General features: G+C 40.9%; 1 protein-coding gene across 1 annotated transcript in view; it reads right to left on the reverse strand.

Annotated features, from left to right (window-relative positions):
- Positions 1–14,961, reverse strand: part of LOC113036309 (von Willebrand factor A domain-containing protein 5A-like) — a 32,832-nt gene extending 17,871 nt beyond the window's left edge. The window contains exons 1-11 of the mRNA XM_026192567.1: positions 14,828–14,961; positions 6,812–6,859; positions 5,990–6,192; positions 5,672–5,894; positions 5,375–5,541; positions 5,186–5,300; positions 4,923–5,098; positions 4,732–4,820; positions 4,498–4,642; positions 3,229–3,308; positions 3,023–3,137 (exon numbers count right to left, since the gene is read on the reverse strand). Of these exons, the coding sequence (XP_026048352.1) occupies positions 3,023–3,137; positions 3,229–3,308; positions 4,498–4,642; positions 4,732–4,820; positions 4,923–5,098; positions 5,186–5,300; positions 5,375–5,541; positions 5,672–5,894; positions 5,990–6,192; positions 6,812–6,854 (1,356 nt within the window). The 5' untranslated portion in view covers positions 6,855–6,859; positions 14,828–14,961. The remainder of the gene's footprint in view (positions 1–3,022; positions 3,138–3,228; positions 3,309–4,497; positions 4,643–4,731; positions 4,821–4,922; positions 5,099–5,185; positions 5,301–5,374; positions 5,542–5,671; positions 5,895–5,989; positions 6,193–6,811; positions 6,860–14,827) is intronic.
- Positions 14,962–16,016: the final 1,055 nt, after the last annotated feature.

Here is a 16,016-nt window from a genome sequence, read left to right on the forward strand (position 1 = left end):
AGATTAAGGGAAAGTTAACCAATAAAAATGTGCTTTCATCAGTCGTTTAAAACAATTACAAAAATTCCAGATAAGCTGAAGAGTATTCCAGGGTTTGGGCACCACGACCTCAAAAGCATGATCACCTCAAAGTCAGAGGGGAAAAAAACAAAAAAAACAAAACCTATATGGCCCAGAAATGATCTGCTGTGTATCACATCTTTGGAAAACTGAGTTCAGTTTCTGAACCTGATTACTTCCACACCTGTTCTTAATGACGAAATCACTTAAATAGGAGCTGCATGACAAAGTGGAGTAGGCCAAAAGATCTTCAAAAGCCAGACATCAAGCTGTGATCCAAGGAAATTCAGGGACATATGAGAAACAAAGTAATTAGATCTGTCAGTGTTGAAAGCCATTTGTAAAGCTGTGGGACTCCAGCGAACCACAGTAAAAGCCATTATCCACAAATGGCAATAACACGGGACACTGGTGAACATTGATAGCAACAAATATTTCTGGCACAACTTCACCAACTTCCAAAGTGCATGGAGAAGACAAAGATCTGATGACACCGAGACTCCAGCGACGCTTAAGATTCTAGGGAACAACTTTATTAAGTGAACAACGAGTTTGGTCTTGTGGCCTTCATCAGGGTTGTTGCAAAATGTCCAACAGTTAATGTTTAAAGAAAAAAAAAAAAAAAGGAAACAGAAAAAGAGAATTTCCAACTCAAGAAATAAACCAGCTGACCAATTGACATTAACGAGGTGGTATTGGTTCATTGGTTAAGCTACAGCCAAAATAGATTCTAGACTAAACCACTACAAGGGAAGGGGGGGGGGGGGGGGGGGGGGGGGGGGGGGGGAATCCCAACATTTCCTAACATAATACATAATCAATATTGCACAGAAAAATGCAAATAACTTAATATAAAAAAATACAAATTAAAAGCTAATATGAGTACAGGAACATTAAAAGAGTGCAAAGATGCAAAAATCTAGTTAAAAACATAGAAACATAGTTGCTGCTAAGGGTGGCCCAACCAGTTATCACAATCATTTTTATCACACAGGGCGATGTAGGTTTGGACTTTTTCCCCCTTTAATATAAAACTGGTTAATTTAGAAACTTCATTTTGTGTTTACTTGTGTTATCTTTGTCTAATATTCAATTTTTTTTGATGATCTGACATATTTAAGTGTGACAAATAGACAAATATAAAATAAGGGGGAAAACACATTTTCACACCACTACATTGATTAATATGAATTTGTTGAATAAATATGCAGAAAACCATTTGCCAGCAGTACCAGTGATGCCATCTAGTTTTGTATTCTGGTGATAAGAGTAGCATGATCAGTGGTATCAAAGACTGCAGATAAGTCAAGCACAACTAACATGAAATATTTTCTCTTATCCGAGTGCATAACAATACCATTAGTAGGGATGGGTATCGTTTAGGTTTATCTGATACCGGTGCCAAATCGGTACTTTTGAAACGGTGCCGGTGCTTAAACGGTGCTCGAACCGGTGCTTAAAGAATGGAGAACACAAACTTTGTCCAAAAACCTCTCACGTTCAGCTGGTTTTTTTTGTAAAAAGATAACAATGTTAGCCTTTTCTGCAGCTATGTGGCATATATGGTATCACTCTTGGCTGGAAGCAGTGCTTAAACAATGGAAAAAACACAAACGTTGTCCAAAAACCTCTCATGTTTAACTGTTTCCCACTTTTTCTTTGGTCATTTTAGCCTTTTTGGCCAGGGTGAAGGGAGTATCTGCCATCAAACAAGAAGACAGCTGCATGTAGCTATGATGATGTTTGCTAGTTCACCTTACATGCATTAATGTAATAACGTGGTTAGCCTACTCAATGTAAATTACACACGAACAACATGAAGCTACTCATGCAGAGAAGAACGGCTGCTGCTGCATCATCATCTGTCATCATTTCTGCTACACTGGCAGAGCTAGGGGCCAGGACTCTATTCTTCGGGTTTTTGGGGGATGTTGCATAACAGCCAACCCACCCGCAGTAGATGCGCTCGGTTTGAGGTCTCGCAGCAAGCTATCAAATACAGCGCATTTCTGGGCTTTTAAAAAAACCGCTATGCATCGCCAGGTGTTTCATCGGATTCGAGGTGTTACCTCCTTTGACAGTATCACAGTATCAGCTTAAAGCACTTGTTGCAGGCTGCTGAGTTTGCATATTTTGCTGTGAAGTACAGCCAGACTTTTGACCGCTTCGCCTTGGACATTTTAATCTGTAGCTCTGCTCTAAAAGAACGCACGTACCTGGACCCGCCTACTATTCTCGGAAACGTAAAATGATTGGCTAGAAGTGTATCACAGCTCAGGAAAAAAAGCACCGAAATGTGCGCTGCTTTTCGGTCTGGTTACTACCGTTTATGTCAGAACCGGTGCCACACCGGTACCCATCCCTAACCATTAGCATTTTTTTTTTAATAAAGTTGTTTCAGTGCTGTGGTTTTGAGAAGCAACAACTTTCTTGAAGACTTTGGAAATTGGCCCATAATGACCTAAAACAGTGGAATCTAAGGAGGGATGTTTTCCCTAGAGGAAAGACGCTGGGTAAGATAAATGGAATGATTTATAATAGAGAAAAGCCAAGGACAGATGACAAGTAGAACCTGCTAATGAATTTAGGACAGACAATGTCCACTGGGCAGGAAAACGTGTGCAATAATGGGACGTATGGGACAAAAGTGGGTGAAATAATGTCAAGGAGATATGTTGAGAAAATTAGTTTAAACTCTAAGAAGAGAACTGATCAAGAGATTTGAGTCAGTTGAAGACACACAGACTTGATGCAGTCACTGGAATACATGGCAGGGAAAGCAGATTGAGGGAGATTAAGGAATCTGCTGATGGTGTCAAACAAAAATATTGGATTAAGTTTATTACCATTAGTCAAACCAGCAAAATAAGATGTAATATCTTTTATAAGTTGGTGAAGTATGTTTAGTAAGTCCTTCATATAGTGTTATTATCCTACTTCATAATTGTGTTAAATGTCTTACTTTTGGTTGCATCCTGTCAGTCCCTGTGATGAACTGAGCGTGACCTCCTCCTTCTTTGGCCATCCCATTGATGAGAGCAGAGCTGGCCCCTTCCCCAATCCCAAAAGAGAAACACCTGCAATACAACAGTTTTCTCTGAGTACACAGTGGACATGTTGGACATTCTGGGAATTGTGTAGATATGGTTGTGTTTTTTGTGGTTTCACCTGTGAGAACCTGAGTTCTTCTTCACCAGATCTATCACTTCTTTGGTGTTCCCCACCTCTCCATCAGTAAAGACAAACAACTAGAGAGGAGAGTTGGCACAAAAGGACATAACATCAGACCCACAAACACACAACTTGTTCTGAGAGCCGAGTTAGGTTTCAGATATGGTAATTGGACTGAATCTTATTAGAGTTTTTTTTTTGTTTTTGCCCGTCCCGTTTGATTCTTTAGCCATCAGAATTGTTGTCTGAAGGCCAACAAAGATGCCCAACGGATTTATCCAAGTGGATCATCACGGCTTTGCCGTATTGGTCCATTTGATCAACCTTTGTTGTTATTATTTATTTTATTTTCAGTTGTTACAGATGGGACAGACATGGCTGGGGTATAGGAAAGGGAGAAAGAAAGAGGAAGGAAAAGAAAAACAGAGGGGAAGAGGGACAGTGAGAAAGGGCACGTAAAAAAGAAAAAAAAATCTCCTGGATCACCTGCTGAGAGAAAATAAAAAAAAATAAAAAAATAAAAAAATAAAAAAAGAGAGAGAGCGCAACATAATAAACACAACACCATCGCTTTAGTCTAGCTAAGTGTAAATAACAGTAAATACTAAATATTGAATGTTGTTGTGCAACACGCAGGACCGACAGTGCACAATGTGCTTTGAGGTAGCAGCCAAGAAAGGTGTAGCTTGTGTCTGTGAACAGTTGAACACCCCTGTGCACACCTGTGTGAATGGGCGCGCTTGTGTTCAAAAGGTTTCGCCATGTAACGATCTGCTAGAGGGTGTAGGGAGCCATAGCCCCGTCCCCCAGGGCATGAAGCAGGCATGGAGAAGAGTGCTTTTTTTTTTTTTTAAGTGATTTTTCTACTCTGCTTGAGAACTTAACTCTTCATACAACATGTCTCTTTCACATATTCACAAAAATGGGTGAATACAAACACTTTGTTCTATGTCAAAGCACCTTTCTCTAGCTAACGTTTCTAAAGTCTCCAGTAAATGAATGTAAGCCAGTGTCTGTGTTACCTGTCTAAGCTGACTGGGAATGCAGGGCTGGTTGTAAGTACGTTTGAAGGGCTCCAGGATCTTTTTCTATATCCAAGCACTTTCTATCAAGCATTTACTCGCACACATACTCACTCTGCATCATGTGCATTGGGGCTCAAGAACACACTGGTGTGCAGCCAGTGATCGAACCACCAACATTATTATGAGCAGATCATCCCCAACATGAGCCATAACCAGGAAGGTGTCAGACTGTGTGTGTTACCTGTCTTGGCTGATTGGGAATGCAGGGCTGGCTGTAAATATGTTTGAGGGGCTGCAGGATCTCAGTTCCTCCAAGATTAGCCTCCATCTGCTCAACTTTCTTCAGAGCCTCCTCCATGGTCTGCTGGCTGTACTCCACACTCTTACTGCCATCACATAAACACATGACCGAAACATCCATTCAGATATTAAAGAGGCCCTTTCTTGGGGTGACCGATATGAGGGAGAGACTCACGGGAAGATGTGTTCATATCCAGACCCAAAACTGTAAATGTTGAAATAGCAGCCCATTGGTAAGCTCTTCAACAGGAGCAGCAGAGTATCCTTAAGAGAACAGGATTGTGAGGGATGGAAAATATGGTGAGCCCACTATGTGAGAGGAACACTATGACAGATTTTCTGACTGTAATAACTTAATACAGATACCCTGGCACTGCTGATGCGAGTTTCCTGCTGCTTGCTGTTTGTGATAGGACAGCCCATACTTCCAGATCGATCCATTAAGAACACAAACTCTCCACATGAAGCCATTGAAGACATCACAGACTGGGGGAACTCAGGGTACAGACTCACCATCACCACTGAATCACCCATCAGAGAGCCTGAAAAATAAACAAATTTTAAAAATTACCTAAATTTGCTTTTCATTGTTTGTTCAAAAACCAACTACTCCTATCATTTCCACTCACCCGGCTCAGCAGAGGCCTGTCCTGCCTCCACCACAGCGGTGGGCTGGTGAGCATCTTTGTAATAAATCAGCAGTTCAACATCTCTGTCAAACTTGTGTCCTGCAGCCAGCTTGACCTGCACACCACAAACACATTCATATTTAATTCTCAGTAATAAGTACAGAGCAGACACAGCAGCACTCTACCTACCGTGGCCTGGGTTTGATCAGTGTTGAGGTACTGGAGAGGGTCCAGGGAACAGTTGGACTCTACTTTAGAGACTGGACGAGGAGAGGACACTCGGGCAGAGAAAGACAGACTGTAGGGCACCAGAGAGGCTGGAACAGAAGTCACCTGGACTCCTGCACCTTCACTACCTGTACTTGACATTAGAGATAGTTGCAAATCACTGTGGTACATTTTTACTGGGACTCATGCTTGTTACAAGCATGATTGTTTTGTGATAAATATTTAACTAAATTAATAAGTGTTGGATGATTTTCCTACCCTGAGGCTGGTATCGAGGGTTGAGCACAGCAGGCAGACAGAACCTCAGACCATCATCAGCCTGCACAGACAGCTCAGTCACGTACTCTAACCTGATGGAGGCGCTCTCTCCTGGAGGCAGACTGCCCACACTCAGAGAGAATATATCTGGACTCTGATCACTCTCCTCCAATAGGAAGGCCTGCTGACCAGAGCTCAGAGCATCATCATACTCCTCACGAGCCTGAAGGACAGGTGACACATGTCAGTGACATTCACTGTGTTTATTGTTATTTTGAATCTTACTTATAATCAGGTTATATTTACTGTCCAGCTCACCTTCTGTTTCTCCTTCACCTCAGCTACAATCTGTGTCTGTCCGATCTTAGCACTGAAATGACAGACAGCAGCATCTCCAGGCAGAGGGAAGACAAAAACAGCCTCTAATGGTTTGTCCTCCTTATTCTCGTAGTTCAGAGTGGAGACCACTGTAGCCACATGGTCCCTCACCTCCAGCTCCACCTCAATGCTCTTCAGAGGAACTAAAAGAAACAGAACAATCATAAATACATAAACCATACACGTTTTAAAAATGGTTGTTTCTTGTGTTACATTTCAGCCACACAAAAGTTAGCCATTAAACCAAGCTGGTACTTAAACATGACTGTCCAACAGTGTTGCAAAGTTTGTTTGTTTATTTATATTATTATTCATTTATTTATTTTTGTTTGTTTTTTGTATCCATCATTTTTCTTCTGTGCTTTTGTATCACAGGGATATACTCTGCATTAATCGTAGCCATATGCAGCAGTACACTACTGTCCAAGATGCATATGATCAACTTCACAGAGTAAGCTTGATGCCATCCAGAACTTTTCACCAGTGGGTGTGGGAGAAGCACAACATTTTCTTATGTATACTTTGGTCAGCAGAAGGTGAAAATGGCCATGAACCTCAATGCAATTTTCATGTTTGATAACCTAAAGAGCAAATGACCATCCAGCTATTGAAATGGGTTTGTTGAGTATTGTCTCAGTCATGGGGAAATAATCATTTATTATTATGAGCCACTACAAATAAAAAAAGTCATTACATTTGAATTTTAGATGAATGAAAAGAGGCTGGAGAGTAAACAGAAGCCCCTTTACTTTCTGTCAGTACCTGGTTCCTTCTGGAGAGTTAGCAGACCACAGCGGTTCATCATTGTACCTGTGAAACAGAAACATCTGAGGACTTAGTGTTGAAATAACATTCATAGGTGCTCTACATTTCAGACATTCTTTAGCTATCTATCTATATAAAAAAAATAAATATTTCCAAATTAATCTTATCAGATAATGTTGTGGTTATGACTATCACACATTTTGATGATCGGACTTCCAGTATTATAATTGTTTTAATACTTATTGGTTGAGGGTTAAAATGTTCACTTAATGTTCCACTGGTGACTATAATAAACAACGACAGCAGGACCTCCTCTCAAAAATCAAAGTTTGAACCAACCATTACTTTCACTCTCGTTATCTTCTTCCTGTGATCGACCTCACCGAGTTTAAAAACAGCATGAATATCTCAGATTTAATGGTTAATTGTAGCCACACAGACTTTGCTTATGGAATCACATCATATACATATAAATCATTGTGAAAGCATCTATATTACTACCCTAAGGTTGTCATGTAAGCATACAGAAATCTGATGTTGCACATAATGTACAAAATATCATTCCTTTTGCAAAGTTATAAAACATGTTAATTAATTGTAAAACAAAAATGTTTATTTTTCTGTTGCTTGCACTTTTATTCAATGTAGTTTACTCAAAAGCTTATTTACTATCATCTGAACACAAAGTGTTAGGGTCCCTGGGTCGTTGACCCAGTGTTTTGTGTTCTTTGGTTCTTTGATTTTGTTATTTCATTATATTCTAGCTTTGCTTTATGGGTTTTAGGATCATTCTTAGTTTAGGTTCTCTTGGTGGGGTTTGGTTAGAGTTTTAGTGTTCTGGTTTTCTGTCTGTGTTCCATAGTTGCTGTCTCCCCTGTCTGCTGTATCCCCACATCCCGTCAGTGTCTGTGTCTGCCCTGGTCCCACGTCTTTGTTCCCTTTGTTATAGTGCCTGCCTGTGAGTCTGTGTTATGTTTCCTGTTTTACTTTGAAAGTCCATGTCTGATGTTAATGTGTCTGGTTTTGCTTCCCCTTGTCTCGTTAGGCTAGATTTGCCCCAGCTGTGTTTCCCTCCTGTTACCCAATCCCTGATTGCTCCCTCTGTGTATTTAAGCCCCGTGTTTCTTTGTGTCTGTGTTGTGATCTACTCTCATTTATGCTGTGTGTTCTGTCTGCCTGGTCATGTAAGTTTATTTGGATTTTTGTTACGTTTTTGCCACTTTTTGCCATCCAGCAATAAAAGCTAGTGATGGTGAGATGAAGCCTCATGATGAACTGAAGCTTCCCATCCAACTGGTCGACTCATGGTTCGAAGCATTGTGATGATTCATTTGCTCTACTGCGCCATCAAGTGGACAATTCAAGTGAAACGGGCTCAATAATTATAATGATGTGATGTGTAAACCGCTAAACCGAATAAATAAATTGTTTTTCATGGTTATTTATGCCGAATATTGTCTCAGTATGTCTGATACAAAAGAGAAAGTGGAAACTATCAGTACACAGTTTTTGGGATGATTGTGTAACTGCGTTATCATTCTTATGTACATCTCAATAATGACACAAACTAGTGTGTGGCACTTCAAGTTGAATGAATAAAGGAATTACTATTGTTCATGACACCAATAACTGAACTCTAAATATTAGTTATATTTAATATTATACTAATTTTATATTAATTTAATTAATATTTGTGTATAATAAATTGGCAGCTTAACACAGGAATGTACATGGAAACAAAAAGGGAGGGAGTTGTGATGTGAATGTGCTTGTATAACAGTGCTCATGACACTAGGGAAAAGTTTTCATTTGTTTTTATTCAAAAATAGCAGCTTTCCCACAGTGCTGGGCTGAAGACGGTTCCTCTTTTTTGAGAGGATTTCTCCTGCTTTTGAAAATATCCTCTCACAGGGCACAGATGAAGCAGGGGTTGCAAGAAAAACCACAGCAAGTTTATACAAGTTTGGATAAAGAAATTTGTGTCCAGTACTCCAGTAGCTATGTAACACGTACGTAATCCAATTCCACAACACGATGTGATGAGGGAATCAGCTGTGTTTTGCTGCCCATTTTATTTCGAATCTGGCGCGAACCGGTGAACCAGTTCCCGAATCAGTCACGTGGTACGGACTGCCCGCGAGGCCTCGAACGTCACTGCATACGTAATCAACGCAAGCCTCGATACGCGCTTCAGAAAAACGCCCCCGCGATTACCCGATTCGAAGCTTCGACACACAGGACACATCACTAATAAAAGCTGAGTTTTGAGCTACTTTCCGTCTCCGAGTGTCTGCACTTTGGGTCCTTCTACTTCCACTCCTGCCTGCACACAGCCTTAACCTGACACAAAGTGAGTTTTCCAGAATATCAAGTACATGTTATTTATGTTGCATTTATGACAAAATCTACCATTTGTTATTTTGATGCCACTATAAAAGAACTAAAGTATACACACAACCATCCAACCCAGAAATGCAATCTGTCCAGCATCTGTGGGGTTAGCCCTAAGACGTCCTCCTGGTACAATACAAACAAAGGCTGAAACAGGAAGTTCCGGTTCAGAGGAAGGTCGCGCGCTGGACGGATCAATCGGTGGCCGCGTTACAGGACGCACTCGATGACGCAGACTGGGGCATGTTCAGAAACAGCTCCGACGATGACGTCAACGTGTTTACGGAAGCGGTTGTGGGATTCATCGGGAAACTAGCGGATGATACCGTGGAGACAAAGACTATCACAATGTTTCCCAACCAGAAGCCGTGGGTGGATAAAACCATCCGCGACGCTCTGAGATCCCGCACCGCTGCCTACAACACGGGACTCATGACGGGGGACATGGACCCGTACAAAGCCGCGTCATATAACGTGCGGAGGGCGGTGAAAGAGGCGAAGCAGCGCTACGGGAGGAAACTAGAGTCACAACTCCAACAGAGCGACTCTAGGAGCCTGTGGCGGGGACTAAGGACAATAACGGACTATAAAGCACCAACAACCGGTATGACGAACGCGGCCGTGACTCTGGCAGACGAGCTGAACACTTTCTATGCTCGCTTCGAGGCTGCAGCTAAGGTCTCCAACAATGCTAGTGTTAGCGGCGCTAACGGCTGCAGACAGGAAGATACTGCCAGCACCGGAAACGTGCTCGTCATCTCCGAGCATGAAGTAAGGAGAGCCTTCAAGAGAGTGAACACCAGGAAAGCAGCAGGACCAGACGGCATCCCAGGTCGTATCCTCAGAGACTGCGCATACCAGCTAGCTCCTGTGTTCACTGAGATATTCAACATCTCTTTATCTCAGTCGGTGATCCCCACATGCTTCAAAGAGTCCATCATTGTTCCTGTCCCGAAGAAACCCCACCCTGCTTCTCTCAATGACTATCGCCCTGTAGCCCTCACCTCAGTAGTGATGAAGTGCTTTGAACGCCTGGTCAGAGACTTCATCATTTCTTCACTACCAGACACACTGGACCCACTACAGTTCGCCTACCGTCCAAATCGTTCCACAGACGATGCCATCTCTCATCTCCTCCACACATCACTCACTCACTTGGACACTAGAAGGGGGAATTATGTTAAAATGCTCTTCATAGACTACAGCTCTGCATTTAACACCATAATTCCCTCCACACTCACCACCAAGCTGGAGCATCTGGGACTCAGCTCATCTATGTGTCAGTGGATCTCCAACTTCCTAACTGGCAGACCACAGGCAGTAAGGATGGGCGGACATGTCTCAGCCTCCACCACTCTCAGCACTGGAGCCCCCCAGGGGTGTGTTCTGAGCCCCCTGCTGTACTCTTTGTACACATATGACTGTGTGGCCACTACCAGCTCCACCACCATCATCAGGTTTGCTGACGACACCGTCGTGGTGGGCCTGATCTCTGATAACAACGAGACGGCCTACCTGAAGGAGATTAGGAATCTGGAGAACTGGTGCCAGAGGAACAACCTCCTTCTAAACGTCAGTAAGACAAAGGAGCTGATAGTGGACTTCAGCACTAAGCAGGAGAGGAACTACCAGACCCCCGTCATCAACGAGTGCCCAGTGGAGAGAGTGGACAGCTTCAAATACCTCGGAGTTCACATCACGCAGGACCTGTCATGGTCCTGTCACATCAACACCGTGGTGAAAAAGGCCCGACAGCGTCTCTACCACCTCAGACGCTTGAGAGACTTCCAACTGCCCTCCAAGGTGCTCAGGAACTTTTACTCGTGCACCATAGAGAGCATCCTGACGGGAAACATCTTAACCTGGTTCGGGAACAGCACCATGCAGGACAGACGAGCTCTACAGAGGGTTGTGCGGTCAGCTGAGCGCACCATCCGCTCCGAGCTCCCTGACCTGCACTCAATCTACAGCAGGCGGTGCTGGACCAAGGCCAGGAAGATCGTGAAGGACCTCAGCCATCCCAACAACAGACTGTTCTCTCTGTTGAGGTCAGGAAAGCGATTCCGCTCCCTGAAGACCAACACAGAGAGACTGAGGAGGAGCTTCTTCCCGCAGGCGATACGGTCTCTCAATCACACCACCACACAGTACTGACCCACACATACAGTTCTTACACACACACTGGACTTTCTGGACTTTGGTTTTGCACAACACTGGTCACTATATTCTTCATTTCCGGTTAATACTTGTACAGCTGCTGTTATTGTGTATATATTTATTTATATTTAGATTTCTTCATACATTCTTATATAGTTCTATATTGCGTATTGTGTATTTTGTTGTACAGTTATTTTATTTTCAACTTTAATTTATATATTTATCTTATTCTTCCCAGTTAAATTTACCCTTCATTCTAATTTGTGTTGTACAGTTATTTCATTTTTAACCTTAATTTATATTTTATTCCTTCCTAGTTAAATTTACCCTTTTTAATTTTTCATATTTATTTCCTATCTTATTCATAGCCTTTTCCTTTTTTGTTCTCTTTAGGTCACGAGCAGTTGTCCAAGCATTTCACTACATATCGTACTGTGTATGACTGTGTACGTGACAAATAAAATTTGAATTTGAATTTGAATTTGCCTTCTTTTTCTCAGTCAATGTCGGCCCTGCGTTGTTTTGGTTTAGTCAACAAAATTTCTGAGAAGTTAGAGGGCAAGTAAAATTCAACACAATCACGCAATTATTCCATCATATTCCAAAATTCATTAAAAGCCATCCTTCACAGTTGACATGATACTTTCAACATATTTCTACTTTGGTTCACTTACTCTAGAAGTTGGATCTTAAACTGCTTAAACACCCAAGAAATTAAAGGACAACTACTCAACTGAAAAAACATTTCAAAGCAATGTGTCAACATCATGTTAAAAATGTATTTAAAATTATACATGACAGTTAAATGAAATTGGATTTTTCTTCTTGAACACTCACGTGTGCAGGTTTTTTTTTTTTCCTCATTCCACTGCATAATTCTGGAGAAATTTAACGGACATTTCTGGTCTAATTCAACATATCCAATCAAATATAACATCACATAAAAAATTAATTAAAATCATCCTTGACATGAAATTCTCAGTTGATTACTCCTCTGGGTTACTCCGCTACATGTGTGCCAATTTTTGAATATGACACAGTCCTGATCAAAAGGTTAAGACCAATTGAAAAATGGCGGATAAATAACTAAAATATTTTTGATGGTGCAGGCACACTTTAAAGTGGAGCTGGAGTCTGTTTACGCACCGAATGAGCAAAGAGGCAGAGCCATTAGTTGGGGGAGAAAGAGACTGACAAATGAAATATGACGGATGAAACGAAAAGAAAAATGCAATTTCTACTAGAAAACAGTGAGCAGCTCATTTTGATAGACACGTATTTTCTTTTTCTTTACGATATTTATTATTCTCATTAATACGACAAAGTATTTCTTATCCGATTACTCAATGGAATAATCGATAGATTAATAATCTATAGTTACAGCCCTGGTTGAATTTGAGTAACTGTCTTTTAACTTCTCAGGAATTTTGCAGTTGATTGAGATGAAACTGAGTGTTGTTGCGGTCACATTGAAGATTCCATTGAATTGTGAAGTATGAAGCACATTACCAGCGAAAGTGAAAAGAAAAATAAATGAAAACTTCACTGGGGAAAACAATGGTCCTGGAGCTTTATTTCTCTTAACTTCCTCTGTGCGTTTGTGTGGGTGTCTCGATTAGCGAACAAGAAGATATCCAACGCTTCACGGTAGGATAAGAGGCGGCTGGTTTCACCCCGACGCACAAATGATGGTTCACTTGACCGCGGTTGTTCTGTGCGCGCTCATAAAAAAGGGGGGTGGCTGGCGCTTTACTGCTCACGTGACACTTCTAATGGATTCCGCTCAATACATTAAGAGATCTAATCAGGTGAAGATGATTAAAAATCTATAGCGAACAGAATGATAGTGACACGAATACTTGGAAATAAAGAAATACTTCTTTGTGCAGAAAATTTCTTCTCATTTTACACACAATGTTGAAATTAAAATATTGAGTTTTTTTTTATTTTATTTTAATGCTGAGTGCGCTCTCAGTACTGCTGTTTATTTAACGCCACATCTGCATATTAGAACTCTGAAACATTAAACATTTTAACATTACTAACCTGTAGACGCTTCGATTTGTTAAGAAATCAAATCAATACATTTTAAATAGATCAATGAAATACTCAATTCAATCAATAAAATTGACCAAATTGATAATTCCATCCATCCGCTTCCGCTTATCCTTTTCAGGGTCGCGGGGGGGCGCTGGAGCCTATCCCAGTTGTCATAGGGGTAGAAGCAGGGTACACCCTGGACAGGTTGCCAGTCTGTCGCAGGGCCAACACACAGGAACAGACAACCATTCACATTCACTCGCACATTCACACCTAGTGGCAATTTGGATTATGCAATTAACCTATCCCCACAAGCTGCATGTAAAGACATGCAGCTTGTGGGGATAGGACGGTGGGGGGAAGCCGGAGTTCCCGGAGAGAACCCACGCAAACACGGGGAGAACATGCAAACTCCACAAAGAAAGACCCCGGCCTGATGGTGGAATTGAACTCAGGACCTTCTTGCTGTGCGGCAACAGTGCTAACCACCTTGCTTGATAATTGTGTTGATTAAATTAGTATTCTTGAGGGCGTTCTGTGTTAGCAGCAGAATTTAAAACTGCAACTCTGAACATAACCTGCTCCTTACCAACACAATAGAGTGCGTTATAAAGAGTGCATGCTTTAGGGGGTGGTTCTCTTTTGTTTCTATAGTCCTGTATGAGCTCTGCATTTTAAAGAAGAAAACACTGCATTAGTAATTTATCTGAATTCATTCAGCGATAATCCGCACACAAATAACAATGAATACCCCTTGTAGTTGTCAGCACAGGGTGTGCCTGTGACTCATCATGCAGGGCAGTTCGCAGGCTAAACTTACTTTGGTCAGCAATTAGAACCCGTTTAAGTTACTTAAAAATAAAAATATCATTTATCCTTTAAATTATCTAAACATAATTTTAATGACTCGACACACGTATCGCAAAATTTGAATCTTGGCATCTACAAAGATTCGCATTAGATGCCACTAGAAACATCTGGATCACGTTACCACGCAGTGAAATGTTGGAAAACGCCATCAGAAAACACGAAAACTAGTTAAGCAGGAACACCGGGGACTTCTACGCTCTGATAACTTCCAGTCGGAGGCGTTTTCTGTGCAGACAATTAATGGCATCTCTTTGTTATTGTGACAGAGTGACTGTGCACCTACCTGCTAGTACGTGACACTTTCAGAATCTAAGGCAATAGTTCTTTTTCACTACACACAAAATTATGCAGTTTTGTGCCACTGAATAGTTTTGAAACTGTTTTGTCTGGGATCCGAAAACATTTGTTAAAAGGCAGTAATGAAAACTGAAAAAGCAACCAATGACGTGACAATGAACTGAGCGACAAACTCATAAAAAATGGAATTGTTAAAATCAACACGTGAGATATGAAAATATGGCCGCCAGTGAAGAATGATGCGCAATAGAAGCTTACCTCTATTGATAGACGGGTGTATCCTGATAGGTTTACTGCACTCCTCTGTTCTTGTAGCAATGTTTACGCCACAAACAGCAGACTTTATTGAAAAAAGTCACTGCTACCGGGTACGTCCCATTTCCTTGTTTTTTCCACCAACCGATATGCACTGGGTGGGCGGAGCGTCAAATTGCAAAACATTTTTCCTTTGGATTGTTTTTTTTAGAATTCCTTCTGTGGTTTACATTTTTACTTTGCAATAGCTCTGAAGTCCTGAAAGGTCTCACGCTCACACTCTTACACTAAAAATAATTGTACTTCACGTGAAAGTCTTTGCTTATAATATATGGCATTATTGCATCCTCTTGTGAACAAGAGAAACATTTAGGAAACAGAAAAGCGTTTTGTGAATATGTAAACTTTAACTGTTGACCCATTTCAGTTTGAAATGTAGAAAAAGTGCAATCACTGCTTATTCATTAATTAATCAGTGTCTTTATTAGAGAAAGTTTACACCTCAGTTATACCAAAGCAAAAAAGCAGTAAAAGATACTTTATTAAGTTGCATGTAGTTTAAAGAGTAAATCAGACATTCAACTGAGATTTCTTTAACACAATAGTCACACCTTAACACAGGACATTACCTACACAGGATAAGGTAACACATGGACCTAGTTTCCATAAAAAAAAAGCAAGTAATCAAACTTAATTTGATTAGTTTAGTTTGGCTTCTGAATTTGTTCAGGTCACACATCGCCCATGGCTAAAACAGTCAGAGGTGGACTGGCTAATCAGGAGTATAGAGTTATTAAACTCATCATACAAATCATCATCTAGAGCATACATATCAATGGATAATTATGATCCAATAAAAAGTATATAGTATTGTATATGATTCTGAAATGTCCCATTCTACATGTTGCTTTTAATTATTTAAGATGATGTAAATGTATTTTTGTCACGCAACTTGTTCAGTATTAAGCTAATTAACTATGATTACAATTTTGAATAAAGTAAAAAGTCTAAGCAAATGTTTTCACTTGTCCAACACAAAACTACACTGTAGCATAAAGCATTTTTTAAATCATTTATCTATTATTATCATTGCTACGATCATTCTGAGCACGGAGCCATGAGGCAGCCTTCATAGCCAGAAGCTCCCACTCGTCCTTTGCTTCCATCTTGAAAGCATGAAGCCAGATCAGAG

Source organism: Astatotilapia calliptera, chromosome 14 (genome assembly GCF_900246225.1).
Source record: "Astatotilapia calliptera chromosome 14, fAstCal1.2, whole genome shotgun sequence".
NCBI classification, from domain to species: Eukaryota; Metazoa; Chordata; class Actinopteri; order Cichliformes; family Cichlidae; genus Astatotilapia; species Astatotilapia calliptera.